The 19899-nt window shown below is 44.4% G+C and overlaps 1 protein-coding gene across 1 annotated transcript in view; it reads right to left on the reverse strand.

The window, feature by feature from the left end:
* Positions 1 to 19899, reverse strand: part of LOC111737709 (cytoplasmic FMR1-interacting protein 2-like) — a 47071-nt gene that overhangs the window by 13772 nt on the left and 13400 nt on the right. Inside the window, exons 2-6 of the mRNA XM_023528652.1 lie at positions 12794 to 12933; positions 11246 to 11335; positions 5603 to 5680; positions 4001 to 4102; positions 1683 to 1897 (exon numbers count right to left, since the gene is read on the reverse strand). Of these exons, the coding sequence (XP_023384420.1) occupies positions 1683 to 1897; positions 4001 to 4102; positions 5603 to 5680; positions 11246 to 11335; positions 12794 to 12910 (602 nt within the window). The 5' untranslated portion in view covers positions 12911 to 12933. The remainder of the gene's footprint in view (positions 1 to 1682; positions 1898 to 4000; positions 4103 to 5602; positions 5681 to 11245; positions 11336 to 12793; positions 12934 to 19899) is intronic.

Raw genomic sequence — 19899 nt, forward strand, 5'->3', positions numbered from 1 at the left:
AAACGCTCAAGCACAGTAGCCCAAACCAGGCCCTGTGGGCTCCCGCTGCCCCCTCACCCGGAGTCACACTGTCTCCTATCACAGGTGACTCCAATGTCAAAGGAGAGTATGTTCTGGAGTCATTTCATCTGGAGCTGTTCAGACCCTTCTGACAAGGGCACCTGAAATTAAGAGGCAAGAATGCACCGAAGCTCAATCTCCAAGTTCAAGGGCAGCTAGCATCGTCTGGACCAGCCAGAGGTGGTAAGATAGAGTGAAACAAGCATCCTTGGGCCTCCCAGTGACCTCCAGTGAAACCGCACATGGAGAAGTCATGGAGAAGAACCACAGGCAGGCTATTATGTTCTTTATAGAAAAACCTCAATGTTTCTAAAGCAAAGCATCGCACAGAAAAGAAAAGTCTTGTTATTTAACAGGTGAAAGAACAATGGGCTTGAGGAACCCACGCGGGACTTGAAGGGAAAAAACTCCGGAGGCCCAGATTTTCCAGCCTAACCTGGTGGCGGTGCAGCCTTTGTCATGACTATGACGACACAGACGAGACACCTGCCTTATTCATGACCCTAGCCGGTCCATCTTGGTTGCGACCACAATGGAAGGAGTTGGCCAAACTGGGGAGAAACTTGGGGAAGATATATTATGGGCTGTCTGTGAAATCTTTGTGAAAGGTGCCATTTCTAATTCAGGCGTGAGATGGGGCTCTGGCTGCTGGGCACCCTCAGATTTCACACTTCACTCAGGTGGATAATATTTCGAGAATCAGCCTCTTGTCTGCTTTCTCTGGTTATCTGGGAGCCCCAGGATGAGGTGGTTCCAGGAGGAGGGGCCCTTGCATCAGTGACACAGAAAATCCTTCCCAAGACTTGTGTCCAGACAACACAGAGGAAATCTGTTGCTTTTGACTGCCCTCCTCACACCCCACTAGGAGTGGCTACACCCTAATTTCTGGAGAGGAACGACCCCTTCCCACTCTCAGTCCTTCTTTTTGACGCTGACCCACCCCCGCCCCGAGTGAGCACCTGTCCAATCGGAGTCCTCACCCACCACAGTGACTGATGGAAGAGTTAGCACATGACCAAGTTGGAGCGATGACAACCCTCCTGGGGACTTCTGCAAAAGCGTCTGCAAGGAGGAGCATCCCTTCCCTCATTTGGGGCGGGGGTGGCTGCGCTGGCCGGAGGGAAGCTGAAAGCTGCTGGAGCCCGCACGGGGCACGAGCCCACCTGAGAACGAGCTGCTATCGAGGAAAGTCGAGCTGAGAGGTAGACGGAACCAGACCGATATCACCTGAGTACCTGGATTCAGGTACACGGGGACCTTCCAGTTCTAGGAGCCAGTCCAGCTCCTTCTTTCCCAGAAGCAGTTGGAGTTGGCTTTACTTCTTACAGATGACTGATGTGACCATTTTATGATATCTTACTGGTCCCACACTGCATGGGACGACAGAAAATGCTGCTGCTCCATGGGTAGGGGAAATGAGGATTTAATTCTATCATGAGACAGAAAACCCTGCACAGGCCCAGTTCTCCAAAGACCCAGCTTTGCATCACATCATATTCCTCAAACCACAAAGACAGATAGATCCAGGCCCATTCCCTGTGTGCTTGGGGAGTGGCTACTTTGGCTGTGGGGAAGGAGTCTGTTAGAAGGTCTCCACCCTCGTTTTCCCCTTGGCTGGCTACCCAGGAAGAGGGGAGCGGGGGAGGGTGCCTGACCTCTTGTAGGCAGAGTGGTCGTTCTTGACGCTGCACTTCATATTCTTCAGCTCGTCCAAGACTGCGAACATGTTGATGAACTTGCCCAGGGTCAGGAGGTAGGCCTCAGAGACGAAGTCCTTCCTACGCTCAGCATGGCACAGCCGCTTCACCTCACTGCAGAACCGCTCGATGGCCTTGCGCTGCAGGCAGAGGGGGGTGGCGAGTCAGGATGTGGCAGCCCGGTAGGGCAGCTCACTGCACGCTCAGGTGGAGAGCAAGGTCGACGTCCCCTGGGGCCCTGCTCAGAGCCTGGACATTCAGAGAAAGGCCAATCTGCCAGGAGGTCTCTCTCAGAGGTGTCCCTAAACCCAAAGCTGACTTCTGGAGGGAAGCCTGGGACCTTCCCCCATGGGAGTCAGACCAATGAATTCATTCACCACGCCTTTGCTGAGAAACATGTGTTATTCACTCTCACATCCTGGTGCCTGGGATAGTGCCAGGTACCACACCACAAGGCGTAGAGACCCAGAGACAGAGACAGGAGCAGGGAGAGGAGGAGAGGAGGGGAGAGATATTACTCCTTATACGAGCTCCAACCACTCCTGAGGCCCGGGAAGCCCAACTCGCCAGTCATTTCTCTCCTTCAAAGACCAGACCGAGCCAGGCTTCCTTCTTCTGGGGTCTAAATCCAATAAAGCTTTTGGCGATGGTGGAGATGTTCTACGTGTGCACCGTCCAGGACGAGAGCCATCTGTCACATGTGGCTACTGAGCACCTAAAATGGCTAGTGCAACAGAGGGACTGAATTTTAAATTTCATTTAATCTTACTTAACGTAAATACCTGCATGGGGCTACTGTGCTGGATAGCATAATTCTAGATAATTCCAGATCCTCCATTCTCACCAGGAGGCCCTCAGCTCAGCACTTAATCAGCTTCTGGATAGGTTTTCTCTCTTGGATCTGCCTTCCCAAGAAATTTTAGGCTCCCTGAAGGCAGGTCCGTGATGCTAGTGACAGCAGATTAATGTGGTAAACCCACTCTGTGACTAGGACTCTATCTGGCTCTTTACAGACAGACCTCATTTATCCTCCCCACTAAAGGTGTCCGAGATGCTCTGTAACTCGCAGGCATGCAGTTACAATGCGGCAGGACTGTGGGTTTCTCTGCCCCTGATGCAGGTGCTCCTGCCCTGGGCTGCATGCATCGCCTGCTCCTGGAGGCCAGCGCACAGCGGGCCGCAGGGCGGACATTGGCCCAGTGCCTGGAAGTCTTATTTATGAAGTTCTGCTCTCCAGGGGAGCTCGTGGGGGACAGAGGATGTGGCATGACTCCCACGCAGGGGTGCGAGCTGGTCTTAAAGTGTTCAACCTGTATTCCTGAACAGCTTCCGACATAAGCGTGATAATCCACCGGTTTGCGTGACTTTTTTTTTTTTTTTTTTTTTTTTTTTTTTTTTTGTCATTTCTATTTATCCTGCTTGCCCACTTATCTTCCGCTCACCGAAGCCCTTGGCTGTCTTTTCTCTTTTCCTCCTTTAAACGATCACTCTTCCTGGCATCCCAACTGGTCTCTCTGCTGTCACTTCCTCCCTGCCCTCCACCTCACATCTCTACGGCCCCCACCTCACATCCGTTTTCCACAGATGTTGTTGTAAAACCTCAAATCAGACCGCGTCACTAAAACCTTCAGTGGCTTCTATGGAGCTTAAATAAAAGCCACGTATTCTTTTCGTGACCTACTTCATGGCCTACAGTACCCTACCTTACTAGGTCCCTGGGTCCCTCTCGAAACTCAGCTTTCATCGTCCCCCTCCTCATTCTGCAGCCCCCCGTCTTCATTGTTTCTTAAACACGTCGTGCCCCTTCGGGGCTCAGGGCCTTCGCCTCTGCAGCTCCTTCTGGCCAAAAGGCTCTTCCTTCAAATCATCACATGCCAGCCTCTTTCTCATCATACAGATCTCGGCTCAAAAGTCACCTCCTAAGAGGCCGTCCCTAAAGCTGCACCCGTGTCACAGACACCCTCCATCCCAGAGATTTTTGAAATTTATTTTACTCACAGGACATATTATGCCCTGAAAATTGTTGCGTGTTGCTTATTGTCAGTCTCTCCTCCTGCCCAGAACATACTCATACGCTCATTAGGTGCAAACTACACGGAGGGAGGGGGCCTTTTCCGTCTTGCTCACTCAGGAGTCTGTGAGGGGCATTCAAAAAGTATTTGCCAAATGAATAAACATGACTCAAAAATCCAGACTCCGGTGTCTAGAAGAGCGGGGGCCTCCTCAAGCCCCTGACCCCTCACCTGAAAGTACATGAACTTCATGAGCTTGGTGACCTCTGGCTCCAGCACCTCCACCGTCTTCTCATAGATCTCCACACGGTTGGGCTGCTCGTTGCATTTCACCTGTGGGGAGAGGGGGTTTCGGACATCCCGACTTGCCCAGGAAGTCCTGGTTCACGCCTGTTGTCTTATTATTAATAGGACCCCTTTTCACATCTAGGATGATAAATGATATGGTCACCCTAGTGAGAGGAGGTGGGGGCAGCCCCGTCCGACGAGTTTAACTGGGGGCAGAACTGCTCCTAAGATATTGGCTGCAGAAAAGAAACCAGGTGGTCCCAAGAACAGAACCGTCCTCCCCTTCAGTCTGCTCTGGGCCCTCACCAGGAGTTGATCTGCAAGGTCTCGCTCCCTCAGCTTTTCCCCTACTCCAACTCCAGGAGGGCCCTGTCAGATTCTAAGCAGAGAAAAACGCTCTGTCCACTGCTCTGGATGCACTTGGGGTAAAGTTCCCTGGCCATACTCGGGCCCATTAAGAAACCCATTTTCTCTGCCCAGTGGGTTTCAGCCCATCAGAATCATATGGCAGATATTTTCACAGCGTGCACACTTAAGACTGCTAACAGGGTTACTGAAACTGACGAGTAAGAGAAGGGTAAGCACAACGACATTCTTCACGCTGTTGGTCAGGAATTCTTAAAACAGTAGTAACAAGATCGATATCCACCAGCCCATGGTTAAATGGATAAAATATGATGCATTCCTTCAACATCGTTACATCACTGTTAGAGGGAATGGGATATGGGAAGTGCCATGGAGAGACTGCTACTGTAAACTGACAGATGGAAACAACTGGAGGACGATAAGTGTAATTTAATCCCATTTTTGTTAAACAAAACACAAAACAAACCTGTGTGTGTTTGTGTATCTGTATACAACACAGGCAGAGAAAATCTGAAAGGATGCAAACCAAACTGTTAAGTCGTTACTTCTGGGGGCTAGGATTAGAGGAAGGGAGAGGAACAGTTTTTCTTTATATATCTGTTTCTCTTTATACATTTTCTAAAATGGGACTCATGAATTATAGCATGATGATGGTGATGGTAATATAATATTTATATGTGTCAACATGGAAAAATGTCAGTAATAAAGACTAAAGTGTAAAAAAAACAAGTAGCAGAATATAAATAAGAAACACTACACTTTTATAAACAGTAATAATTTACAAAATAATAATCATAAGAATATTCATGATATTCAAGGAAAAAGATCCAAACGAATAGGCAGCAAAGTGTCTACAGAGATTACGTTCTGTTGGGAAGTGGGTTTGGGTGCTGGGGGTGAGGAGGTAGGGATGCTTCGCTTTGTACTTTATACCTTTCTGCAGTGGTTTGGGTGTTGTACAGTTATATACTGCCTTTGAAATAAAACATATCGGACACATATTTGTTAAGTTGGTGTCAGTTTTATGGGAAGCTCTCCAAATGTCTTCAGCGTGTCCCCTTGGATAAGAGGCCTCACTCATGCCCTGTCCCCTGGGAGGGCTCAGCTCTAAGGATGAGGGCGAAGTGGAGGCTGTCAGTCCCAGGAGGCAGGAGAGCCACCCGGCAAGCACAGTCTCACCTGGGGGATGGCCCGGGAACAGCTGCGCCAGGTGTACAGCATAACTGCATACTCATGTCCTTCCTCTAGCATTTCATTCTGAAAAGCAAAACACGCACATCAGGGAGACTGCTCTGGTGCCACAAGGCTTCTCAATAGCGCCAGAATCCTCACTACTCCATGTGGTCTGTGAATCAGCAGCATCACCATCACCTGCAGGGCTCATTAGAAACGTAGAGTCTCAGGCCCCTCCTTGGCCTAGGGAATTAGAATCCGCATTTCAATAACATTCCCAGGTGACTCAGACTCCCAGGTGCACGATAAGTTTGATTGACACCCAAGGGCTCTCTGTATAAACAGGACACATTTTACAAAGATGGATGGCCACCTTAGAAAGGAAGCAGATCTATTTGTTCCAACAGCAAAAGTTGTCCCAGATATACTGTCTGTAAGAAAACAAGCAAGTAATAAAACAGTATGTACAGCAGATCAGTTACAAAACCAAACAAGGAGTAATAATTATAAAAGTATATTATGTCTATTGAAAAATATTTTGGTGGAATATGTACCATGCTATGACTAGAAGCAATCTGTGGAGCTGGATGAACAGGAGCTTTCACTTTTCCTATCATATAGTACGACAGTTTGCACTTTTTATAAGAACCTATGTTACTATTTCATAAGCAGGAAAATGATGAAGATCAATTTTTAAAAATAATACAGAGCAGATGGCAAAACCAACAATAGCATGGGAAATGAATCTGAAAAATCCAGTGATGACTCACCTCACCTCGCTACTCACAGTGCTGCTGTGGAGAGTCCTAAACCCGGGGTCCAAATATCGGGCTCGAATCTCAGCTTTGCCTACCCTTGGCCTTTTGGCCTTTGGGAAATCACTGAACTTAAGGTTCTCCATATAGTGACAATGACAACAATGACCTCAGATAATTTCGTGAGAACTAAATGGAATATAAACACACACACTCCAGGTAACCTATCAAGGGAGTTAAGAGTCTTACTAGGAAAAAGATAGGCTGGAAGTCTCTCAAAAAGGTAAACACAGAGTTACCATATGACCCAGCAATTCCACTCCTACGGGGATAAGCCCGAGAGAAATGAAAATGTGGGTCCACACAGAAACATACACACTCGATCACAGCAGTTACTATTCTAATAGCCAAAAAGTAGAAACAACCCAAATGCTCACCAGCTGATGAACAGAGAAATCATTGTGGTCTAGCCATCCAACGGAATCGTATTCATCTATAAAAGGAATGACTTGCTGACACATGCTACAACATGGATGAACTTTGAAAACATGATGCCAAGTGAAAGAAGCCAGATACAAAAGGCCATATACTGTAGGATCCACTTAAATGACATGTTCAGAATCAACAAATCCACAGAAACAGGAAGTAGATTAGTGTTTTCCAGGAGATGGGAAGAGAGAGGACTTGGGAGTGGCTGCTAACAGGTTTGGGGTCTCTTTCTGTGGTGACGAATATTAGATAGTGGTGATGGTTGCCTAACACTGTGAATGTGTTAAAAACAAAACACTGAATTGTGTGCTTTAAATGGTGAGTTTTATGTTATATGAAGGATATTTCAAAAATACAGTAAAAAAGAGTATTACTAGACCATCTCTTTTGTAAATGTTTGTACTGATTCAAAAATGCATCTTTACTGATTTATTTTTTTATTCCACATAACATCTATTTCATAATAACTTCCTAGTACAAGATCAAATTTAATTCGAAGTTTATTACGTTTTATAGTTTTCAGCAGCAAATGCCACTGACTAGATGCACTTTCAATCAATACTTTTTAAATCAGTAACAAGGTGTCCTTGAGATGACAGAGAACTGGAATCGAGCCTGTGGGTCTCCTGCTGCTGCTGCTTCAGAACACATGTCAAAAAAGGGAAGTGGCAGTAACTTAGGGAACATGTATCTGCTGTCAGCACCCAAACTGGTAGGTATGAGTATCCCAGCTCCCTCATTCAGTGAATGCTTTACTGAGCACTCAGGGGTCCCAGGCTTGGTGCTCTTTGCTGGGAATAGAATGCTAGGGGCTCTGCCCCATGGATAGCTGACCATCAACTAGAGTTGTGGTATAATTATGCCTGGAATATAGAGGTCAGGATGGTGTGGTGGAGAGAGCCCTGGGTGAGGCCACGGGAGACCTGAGTTCTAATCCTGGCTCTGCTTGGGCCCATCTTGTACCTTGACTATGTCATGGTTTTCTCATTTGGGATAAAGAGTTGGCCAAAATCACTGGTTCTCAACCCTGACTGCATGTTAGTCACCTGGGGAACTTTGAAAACTCCGGAGGCCCAGGCCAGGGCCCTCCTAAACTAAATCATTATCCTCAGGGAAGAGGCCCAGGCATCAGTATTTTTTTAATGTCCTCCAGGTGAATGAATCCAACGTGTAGCCCAGGTGGACAGCTGGAGGACTAAGGATCTCTAAAATCCTTTATATCTGTAAGATTCTGTAAGTCCATGACTTAAAGTCAATGTGAGATCAGCTCGAATTTCAGGGCTGGTGGTGACAGACTGCACCTCTCAGCACTTACTTTGGACACTCGGCTCCCATCTCACCCCCAGCAAAGAACCCTTTACTGTTCCATGTAGCTGGTCAAGTACAAAGTTAACACATATCCTCCACCTCCTCCTCTTTTTCTCTGGCTAACCTGCCCTTTGAAAGATTCACCTTGCCCAAGTGTGGGCAGGAGCAATCAAGAAGGCGAGCATCTAATGAAGACACTTTGCCACTGATAAGCGACTCTAGAGAAAGAAATGTACAAGGTGAAAATTGTTGAGGGAGGTGAGGTTTTGGCATGATTCATGAATGTCAACAGTATACCCGATTCTTAACCCATCTAAAACCGTATCAACGCTATCCCTGTTTTGGCAGAATAACGGCCCCACAAAGATGTCCACATCCCCAGAACCTGTGAATATAATCCTTTCATGGCAAAAGAGACTTTGCAGATGTCATTAAGTTAGGAACCTTGAGATTGGGAGGTTACTCTGGATTTATCTGGTGGACCTAAGGTAATGACAAGGACCTTAATAAGAAAAAGAGGGAGGCAGGAGAGAGTCAGGGAAGGTAGGTGAAGAAGGAAGCAGAAGTGGAAGAGATGAGACTGTGGGCTGGAAGAGGGCTGAGCCATGGAATGTGGGCAGCCACCAGAAGCTGGAAAAAGCTAGGAAACAGATTCTTCTCTAGAATCTCCAGAAAGGCAGAAAGGAAGGCAGCCCTGCCAACACTTTGATTTTAACCTCATACAACCTATGTCAGACTTCTGACCAAAAGAACTGTAAGCAAATAAATCTGTGTTGTTTAGGCCATTAGGTTTGTGAAAATCTGTGACAGCAGCAATAGAAAACTCGTACAATCCCCCTCTGCCCCAGCACCCAGTTGATTGGCAAATGGGTGGACTTAACCTCCAGTGTCTCTCATATCCATTCCCTTGGCCATCCCTCACGCCATCACCTTTATTTGGCTTTTAATACTTCCAATGTAGATAACTTTATCCTGATGGATTTGTCACCGCACAACTCATTCTGCACATAACTAACAAAGGAAACTATTCCTCAGGCAGAGTTCTGTTCACATTTCTCCCACGGATAAACATTTTCCATTGCTTTTGATTCTTTATTAAATGAATTAAAGCCCTCTGTTATGAGCTGAATTGTGTCCCCCCACCCTGCCCCCAAATTCATATGTTGAAGGCCTAATCCCCAGTGCTTCAGAATGGAACTATATTTGGAGACAGGGACTTTAAAGAGATGATTAAGTTGAAACGAGGCCGTTAGGGTAGGACCTAATCCAATCTGACTGGTGTCCTTTTAAGAAGAGGAAATCTGACATACAGAGAGACACCACATATGTGCATGCACACAGAAAAAAGACCACGTGAGGACACAGTGAGAAGGTGGCCACCTGTAAGCCAATGAGAGAGCCCTGACAGAAACCAACTCTGCTGGCACCTTGATATTGGACTTCTAGTGTCCAGAACTGTGAGAAAATCAGTTTGTTACTACGCCACCCAGCCTGTGGTATTTTGTTATGGCAGCTCTATCAGACTAATGCCCTCTATGCACTGACCCTCATGTAATTTTCCGTACGTACCACAGAGAATTTCCCTGTATTTGCCTTACAGTGCAAATCCAGGCAGTCTCTGAAAATTTTTGCCTCTGTGCCTTTGCTCCTGCTGGTTCCACCAGCTGGCATGCACTCCCCATCTCATCTTTGATGGATAAAATTCTAAATTCGTGGGACAGCAGAGTTCAGTGGAAAAAGGTCAGGCCTGGGAAGCAGAAGTCCTGGACTCTGGGTTTGACCCTGTGATTCACTAGTTGTGAGATCATGGGCAACTCATTAACTTCTCTAGGTTTCATTTTCTCATCCCTAAAATGGGTATAATGATGTCTATTGCAAGTCACAGGGCTGTTATAAGGCCCCAATGATATCATGTATGAGAATACCTTATGCATTTTAAAGTACCATACAAATGGTGAAAATGCATGTGTGTGTATATATGTGTATATGCGCCAACACATTATAACATTATATATAGTATACAAGGACCTACTCAAAAGCCACTTCCTTCTTTATGCTTTCTCTGACCCTCTCAAGGCCCCTTCAAAAACACAGAGCTTTCAACTTCTACCATGTCATTTACCTTTAATTTTATGCATTTTTATTTGTCTGCAAAGAATAGGCTAGAGCACAGGTTTTATACTCAGACAGACCTGGGTTTAGCTCTGTCACTTGTCAGCAGTAGGACGCCAAGTAACTTAATTTTTCTGGACTTCAATTATCTCCATCTGTAAAATGGGGAAAATAGAACCTACTTCATGGGATTGAGATGAGGACTAATTGAGACAATGCATTTAAAAAATCTGCACAGAAAGTATTCGATAAATGGTAAGCTTGTCTATTTCCCACTTGACTCACTGAGAATCAAGACTGGCCCCTATTTGTCCTTGTATATCTCCTGCTCCAGCATTTAGTACAGGTACCAGGTATACACCATTTATTGAAAGAATGGGCACAGTATGGTAAGACAATGTTTTAGAATATAACTGATATAGTGAGAAAGGAGCCTCAGGCAGAGCCTGTGAATAAGGAATCTGGAATTCTGCAAATTTCAGTGCTGCATGAAAATAAAATCAATGAAAACTCAAGAGGGAAGGGGTAATCCCTCACAGATGGGTCAGACACCCGACCTATCAGAGAGCTGGCCCTGCTTGTGAATGATGTAGGCCACTGGCTTCCTGCAGTCAACACGTTATTCCAAAGCCGCCATCCCTTTTTTCGAGAAACTTTTGCTTTGCTCAAGAGACAAAATTCTACCAGGCCAGTAATCTATAAAATATAAGACAAGGCAGGATCTAATCATATGTTAAGCCAAAAGGCTATAGAAGCTCAAGGAAGTGAACAGTGAGGATAAAGCTGGGTCCTAAAGGTGAGAAAGTGAATAGAATTTGCAGAGCTGGAGGATACAGGGACAGTATCTTCCCCAGGCACTGAGAGGGAAAGGGGCAGGCATGAGAATGGGCTTAAGGAGGTGGGTCTGACTGAGGCAGGGGGTTCTTGGAACAGCTGAGCACATGCCCACAGCCCCTCCCACCCTGGCAAGGTCACAGAGACTTACCATGCTGGAGTGGACTGTAGCCTGCTCAATGTACCTTGCAATGCCTGTGACAAATGCATTCCTGTCCTCGAAGTTTGTGTCAAAGTTAGCCTGTGGAGATTAAAGGACAGGAACATTGGTTGTTAGAAAACAGGTCCAAGGTGGCTGGCGGTCCAGGCAACAAACCGCTGCCTGGACATGCCACAGACTTTCTGTGGAAACCTATGTCCACTTCGCTCTCTCATCTCTTCCCCAGAATCTCACCCTGGACCACGCTGGGCAGGAGCTGTCCACAGACAGGTTGTTCATCAAGTTCCCTTAGTTGACCCCTGGAAGTAAATGCTTACACTCTACAAGCCTAAGTAGCTATTAAAAGTTAAGATGTGCATTGCTTTCATCCAGCAGTTACGAAAACACTTCCCTGAAGGTGCAGATATATATGTACAAGGAAAATAGCTGTAGCATTTTTTGCAATAGAAAAAAAAATGGAAACCAGATAAATAATCATTAACTGCTAAATAAATGATAATATATCCATACAATGGACTTATTCATACTATGTGGTAGTTAAGAATGATGTGGTCAGGAAAAAATATCCATAATGAATTCTAAGTTAAGAAAGCCAAATCGTAGAGCAATATATAAATAGTGTGATTCCTTTTTGGTATATTAAAAATATATACATATATTTGGTAAAAAAGGGGTGTGTGTGTACATATAGGTATAGTTACAGGGAAATTTTTATTTGTTATACTTTTTTGTATTGCTTGTAATAAAATAAGATATTTATGCAATTAAAAATCTAATCTGGGTTAGAAAATGTGAATAAACCAAGTTTATGAGTTGAACCTTCAGGCATGTGCTTAATAAAGCTAACCACTAAATAAAATTAAAAATATATTATGCATTTATATTTAGTCCCATTTAGCAGTCCAAGAACTTTCAAAAGGTCAAATATAGTTAAGAATTTCAAATTAAGAAGATTCTTTCTTAACATGGCATGCTTGCCCGGCACGCCCAGACTAGGGGCTATTTGCAGGGCGGACTCCAGCTGCATCAATGCCCTTCCCACCACATCCTGGCGGGATCATGGTTTTGAGCAATCTGATCATAGTTTATCACAAGTTCAACTCTCTCAGGCAGAAGCAAATAACTGTGACCAGCTTCCTTGAGCCATTAGCTGCTATGGGGAGCTGAAGAACCCTTCTCACATACATGAAGGAAAAGTAATTACCCAGGCAAGCTCTAGGGGTTTTGAAATTGCAATATTTAATTCATGAGGTCAGAGCTGCCAAAGCCTTGGTTGGTGCTGCAGCAAAAACAGCCGGGAAGGTATTTGGGGTCAGAGCAGATCAACAAGCCTTCCCTGGGGAGGAGAAAAAGCTCTGGTGTACACTTATCAGCTAATCTATTCCTTACACTCTGCTCCACCAGTGTGCCAAGAACTCCATCAGCTCATGACCTTTCACCTTCCAGATGCAGGTCTACCCCTTTGCTCTGCCTTCAAGCCAAACCCTCTTAGGGCATCCCCAGAGTTCCTAAGCTCCTGGGTGCCCTGGGAGAATTCACCTGGTACATGATGGAGGAAGGTGGAGGCTCGATGCATGGCTGCTGGTCGGGGAGGGGCAGCTCCTCCAGCAGGTCCACGTTGGACAGTGCATCTTCCAGGGTGACGTGGGTGGTCATGGCTGCAGTTTCTGGACTACGAGCTGAGGGGACGAGAAGGGAAGGACAATGAAGAATTTTAGGGGCCTCGAATATTTCTCTCACTCTCACCCGGTCCAGGCTCCTTTCAGAGAAGAAAGGGTGTTAACACATTGAGACCACACTTGCTACTCTTTCACGAGGTACCCTTCACTTGCGCTTGATATTTCAGGATCTCTTTACAGTTTACAAAGTACTTTTTCCGTCTGTGATCTCAGTTGAGCCTCACCGCAACCCTCTGTGATCGGTATGGTAGATAGTATCACACCCGCAGAGCTGATGAAGAAACAAGGCTCCGAGAAGTTAGGCGACGCCCACACAACCAGTGTGAACAAGGGCAAAAGACCTCAAGTAATGCCGGATGCTACAACACGGGCCACAGCCAGCCCCTGATATTTGTTCTTCGTGAGAACATTTATCAGTTCCACTCTTAAATTATTGCATGGCACAAATACTTATGATTGCAACAGCCAAGATTATCCACTTGAAACCAGAGCCTAGGTTTTACAAGCTAATAAGCAGGGACTGAAAGAATTTGGACTCCAGCAAAATTAATCTCCTTTACAAAAGGGAAGAGCCATCATCTTCTTGGCTGGGGTGTGTGTTGTGAGCCACACCAAATGAATCAGCCCTGGATGGACATTTTTGTGTCTGGGACCCTGGTGGGGAGCAGTGGCTTCTGTGGGAACTTTGCCAGGCAGTGAAACTGAAGAGGATCTGAACAGCATAGTTATCCAACTCAGCAAACGTTTTTTTCAAAACTCAATTTTTTCAAGCATATGTGAAATGTTGATAAAAAATAATCATGATTTAGGCCAAATCTCCCCAAATATGGTCTCCTAGAAGTCACAGTCACTGATTATGGTGCAATAAAATCAGAACTCAATAATGCAATTAGCCCCGCCTCAAACCCCATACCTATGAAAGTTTATAAAAATAGACTTCAAGGTTATTCATAGCTAAAGAAAAATAGAAATGATAAACTACTTAGAACTGAAAGACAGCATGAATACATATCTTAAATGCATTTAGTAGAAAATAAGAAAGTAGAACTAAATGAACTGAATTTTCCACTCAAAATCTAAAGAAAGAATACAAATCAATCCCCAAATATGAGAATATAGGGACTGATAATTACAAAAGCAGAAATGAATGAAGCAAAAACCGAAGCAAACCAAAATAGACAAACAGTAGACCAAGTGGACAAAATTCTAAAAACTGAGTTTTATGAGGTTAATAATAATAATAAGCTAACCCTTTGGCACATTTGAATAAGGAAACAGAGAGAAGGCCCATGGTGCCAGCAGAGCACCCCTCCCTCCTCCACCCCCCAAGCACAGAGAAGTGTGAGGCATGCTTAAGGGCTGGAGTAGAGTGTGAGAGGATTTGCCCCACTCATTAGGAAATGTGGTGCCAGAGCACAGGGGAGAAGCGGATCACCCCCACGAGAACTGGGTCCAGGGGCTGCCGGCTGAAACAGCTGGAGTGTACCCAACAGCTTGCTGCCCCTAAACTAGTGTCCCCATTAGGCCTACAGTTGGGAAGGCAGATGGGGGTGAGCAGCTAATGATGATTCACGTGTCACCACGTCCCTGAGTTCTCAACACACCTCCCAGTCATGCACCATGGCAACAGCAAGGCCACATCCAATGGGGGCACAGGCAGCTCAGAAGAGACTTCCCCTTCTGCCCTCTGCAGGCACCTGGCCTCACTGGGCGGTTTCAGGCCCTCCCCACACCTATGCTTCTTCCTCTTCTCTCCCCTGCCTTCTTAGTGTGGCATTCAGTTCTACAGCAAAACTATGTGTCAATCCGCAGAAAAGACTGCCTTCTTCCTCACATTAACATTAAGCCCATTTTGCAGAAGGAGTTAATGATTTTCTGGAGCATAATAATCTATAAGCTCCAAAGCCCTAATAACTCTCTTCATTAATTCAAATAATAATGATGATGATGATGATGATGATGATGATGATAATAATAATAATAAAAAACATCTTTTAGCCCTTATTCTGTGTGGTACCAAACACCTGACTACTTTAACTATGCTTCAGCCCTACAAAGGTAGGTACTATGATTATTCCCATTTTACAGATGAGCAAACAGAAGCTCAGAATTTAATTTCACAAGGTCAAGTGCAAGCAAGTAATGGAGCTATGGTGGGATTCTAGGTTTGTCCTATAAAAGGTCTAGAAGCAGAAATCTATCAATAACTACTAGGATTATGTCAAAGGGACCCAGAAGCCAGCTTGAGGCGTTTCCACTGGCCACACATGGGGCAATGTGAGCACCACTTGGCATATTACTTTCTTACTGTTGGAAGATGCCTGTGAACCAACTTATATGTTGAAAATCAATAAATAAAAGAAGCAAACACTTAACCTGTCTTGTATACAAACTGCATTACTGGAAAACCAAATTGCAGAAGAGAGAGATGCTTCTTACTATAAAGTTCTTTCTTCCCCTACCCCAACTCCAAGAAACAGTGACAGAATTAAAATATTCCTATTTTCAAATCCCTAATAAACAAATGGATGTAGGCACTGACCATCAACTGCTTCTAATAACACTAAAGGAAAGAATCAGATTTTTTCCATCAGATATTTTTCCTTCAGATGTACCTCCCAATGGAAAAACACACCATCACCTCATGAAGAATGCTGGACCCAAAACAAAAAATTTGAATCTAATCAAGCCTTTGATGCCAGTTGGCAGGAAATACAGAAGACAGAACACATTAAAATATGCCACAGTGAAGAAATCAGTAAAATCTATGGGAAACTCTCTTGGACAAATGACTCAGTGCCCTCAACAAATAAATTGCAAAAAAAAAAAAAAAAAAGATGGGTGTGGGAAGCTACAGATTATAAGACACTTAACAGAATATTGCAATGTTGACCTTATTTGGGTCCTATTTCAAACAACTCACATAAAAATAAAATTATGACATTTATGAGAAAATTGGAAAGTTTAATACCGTCTGGATATTTGGTAGTATTAAGGAAAGAGTGTTATTATTTTTTAGATGTGATTATGTATTGAGGTTATGTTTTAAAAGAGCCCCTACCTTCTAGAAATACCTACTAAAATATGGATAAAATGATACAGGGGTTTGCTTTCAAATAATACTAGGTAGGGAAGAGCGAGTACTAGATGGAACAAAATTGGCCATCAAGTAATAATTGTTAATGCTATGAGATGCTCACATAGGGATTTATCATACTTTTTCTATCCAATTTTATATATGTTGACATTTTCCATACCTCCTACCCCAGCTCAGTGATACACTCCCAATTCTAATCCATCTTCACTTCCTCATCTTCCCTGACTCCTACTTGTCATGATCTTTCCCTTCTTTCTGCTATAACCTGGGTTTCTTCTGGGCTTTGCAGACATCAAAATAGTCACTTGCCAGAATAACTCTTAAGGTTTCTCCCTGTAACACAATAATAACCCTGTACTTCCCCTGAAGAGAATCAATAAGTGAACAGCCTACAAAGCCAGTAAGTTAGGAATCTTTATTTCCTAGTAAATACAACTTCTCTAATGGATTTCTGTGTTTACTTGTAGATCACTTATTGCCTAAGGGAGAAGGAAATCAGACATTTTTAACCCAAATGCCAGAAGTCACTGCCAACTACACATCAATCAGAAAGAAAAAAATGTACTGGAAATTTTAACAGAGGTATACATGAAAATAAGTTATTTTCTGGCCCAATTGTCCTGTCTGTTATACAACCTTCCAAATGAAAAGAATTCTTTATATTCAGCCTATGAACACATGCCCATTTTGTCATTGTGGAAGAGAAATAAAATATTTTAAAATTAACAGTCTTCTGGGAGCATCGTTTGCCAGACACAGTTGCAATCTCTCAGTGTGGGTTATCCATGGCATATTTAAGTTCAGTGCCTTCATAACGAACTCAAGCTCAGTGGCCTGGTGTCACCAGGACAAGTAATAACACTGGGCTTACAGGCAATTTGCTTCTGAGAAGGGCTTTAGGGCACCCCTCACCCCTGGCTGAGATGACTGATAGATCCTGAGCAGGAAGAGGTGGGCCCCACAAATGCAGGACGGGTGCTAGGGGAATCTGGTTTGGGAATGCAGATTCTGACTACTCGCACCCTAAAACCTACCACTCTGTAAGCCAAAGATTTGCATTGTCATTTTCTGTTTGATGTTCTGGAAGGAAAGTAAAGAAAATAAGGTATTTTTACTGAAGTGGAATACTAAGCTAAGTATAGTAGTTAAGCTTGAGCTATGGGGCTCATATCCATCACCTGCCACTCACGAGCTGTATAACCGTAAGCATAATACTTAACCTCTCTGAGTCCCAGTTTCTTTACCTGTAAAGGGGCGATCATAATAGTCCCTGCCCTCAGGGATTTATTCTGAGAATCACACAGCAGTATGGCCCATGGACTGCTTAGCCCAGGAGCAGGCACAGGGTAAGCACTCAGGAAATGTTAGCCAGTCGGGTAGCCTCTTTTTAAGAGAGTGAATGAATGGATTAAACCACACTGCAACAATTCTTCTACCAAAAAGGAAGGCACTATGATTATTACAAGAACATCTCAACTTTACAGAGCTTTCATACTGACTTCCTGATTCACAACTACCCTGCAGGTTCAAGGACAGGTAGTGTTATTTTTGCTGTCTCTCTAAGGAGGGCATGGTGTTACTGAGAAGTGAAAACTTCCATTCGAGGCCACGTGGTCAGCTAGTTGCTGAGCTTCTGTGTAAAGCAGATATCTTGACCCTGGTCCTATGCCCTTTCTTCTAGACCACACCTACTTTTGCACCATTTTGAAAGGTAGCAAGCACTTTACTTTTTTTTTTTTTTCCTGCTCCTGTTTGGCTGCCTTGTCTTTCCTCAAAAAGAACAAGACTCTGCCAAGCTAGAAAGATTAAGTAACTGTCACCTTTCTGTTTTATGAACTATCAAGAGGCCAGGAAATATTTTCCATGTTTGTAAATCTCTCTAGCTGGAAAGCAACTAAAATAAAATTTAAAAATATAAGTATATTTATATATACAATAAAATACTATATAAGTTAAGTAGGTCAACAAAAATATAAATATTTTTAAAAGGAGGCTTAGCTAGCCCCCCTTAAAAACTTTTTTAAAAGCAGCATTTGACTGAGTGAGGAAAAACGCCAAGAAGTGTAGCCAGCTTTTCCATCATGGGTGTAAGCAGGGTGTATCTGGAGATTATGTGGGAACCCCAGTTTGCTGTGACAGGATATGGCTCCAGAGGTCACAGTGATCCCCTGCAGCTGAGACCCTCCAACATGTCAGAACATCTTCACGTGTGTGGGGGCCAAGTAGGTTCATAGCCATTTGTGTGTCTCTTACAAGACCTCCATAGAGTGCACCCAAATGGACCAGGGGGCTTATTCCAAGCAGGCTAGAACACCCCACTGATCCCATGCTCAGATCTTGTGACTCTAAACCAAACCCCACAGGAGCCAGTTGGAGCCGCCTGTCGAGTATTACTTGTACCAATCCGTAAAGTAAAGCAGCAAGCCTCACGGTGGCGCGTGGAGAGGAGACGGGGCTGTACAAGGTGGTGAAAGAAGCCAAACGGGAGCCTGAGCCACGGAGCGTAGGAGTAACAGTAGCCTGTAGAAAGCCTCACCTTTATCACGGTTCACAGCAGAACTCAAAGAACGTGGTACACTGTCAGGCTGACTCTAGAGCTGGGAGAGACCTGAAGGCATGCCTACCTCCCAGAGAAGCCTACCTCCCGAGAAGCAGCTCTGACTCCCCCTTCCCTTTCTGAACCCACCTTCTCCCCTGGTCTTCACTGAATCCAGTGTGCTCCTTCTTTCACGGCATCTGTAACACTTTATTATACAGTTTACCATGTTTTCCCTCCTGACCTAAACAATCAACTCTTCAAGGGCAGGAACTGTGTCTAATTCACAGCCAGCTCCTAGCGCAGTGCTAAGCATACATTTATACCTAAAATAAACTCTATGGTCAACGAGTAGATGACCAATGAACCTAAGACATCAAGAAAGGCACTGCTATGCCCAAGATACCAGGTTTTTAAAAGTGGGGGAGGAGTAGAAATAGCATTTTAGAAAGAACATTTTAGAAAGAACTCCACCAACATGGTTCAAATATTTAAGAGTCGAGCACTTAAAGTAAAAAGCTTCCATATTTTGAAAAGAGTTATCTACGAAATAAAATCTCTTTCCTCTATCCCTGTGTGTCCTGATTTCACTCACCCTTCAAGGTCCCTCCCCTCTGACATGATTGCTCCTTGGCACTCCCTAGCCTTATGAGCAGTGTTGGTGAGGATGTGAAATTGGAGCCCTCATACATTGCTGGTAGGAATGCAAAACGGTGTAGCCGCTTTGGAAAACAGTTTTAAAACAGAGTTACTATACGACCCAGCAATTCCACTCCTAGGTGGATCCGCAGAACCTCTCTTCTGCCTCAGAAGGGCCTTGAGTACTGCTACTTCTTCCTCCCACATCAGGGCAAATGCTGCTGATCGTTAACTTATTCCTCAATGAGTCCACCGTCAGCCTCATCAAGGTCCTTCTCGTGAAACACAGAACTCCAGGTGGCCATTAGCAATCGATCTGAGTTTGCCCGTGAAATAAATGTATATGCTCTCCGTACAGGACAGTGCATTCATGTACACGCTCTTTGAGGTCAGGGACCATATCTTACCCATTCCTGAAACCCTCAGAGACCTCAGCAGAGTGCCAAGGACAGATAGGCACTGAGGAAGTACTGGATGAAAGAATGTATCAACGCACCTGAACCCGCTAACATAGAAATGAGAAGACCTGAAGTTAGCCACATCTTCATTTCTTGTTTTCCCATTCCTTCTCCTTCATTATTAATAACGCGGATAAATTAAATCGACATGGACTATGCAATCACATCCATAAACTGCCTGTACAATTATTTACTTAATAGTTTTTCTAAACAGACTTTTGGTTTTTGCTTTATAA

The sequence above is a fragment of the Pteropus vampyrus genome, unplaced genomic scaffold, assembly GCF_000151845.1.
Source record: "Pteropus vampyrus isolate Shadow unplaced genomic scaffold, Pvam_2.0 Scaffold30, whole genome shotgun sequence".
Lineage (NCBI taxonomy): Eukaryota > Metazoa > Chordata > Mammalia > Chiroptera > Pteropodidae > Pteropus > Pteropus vampyrus.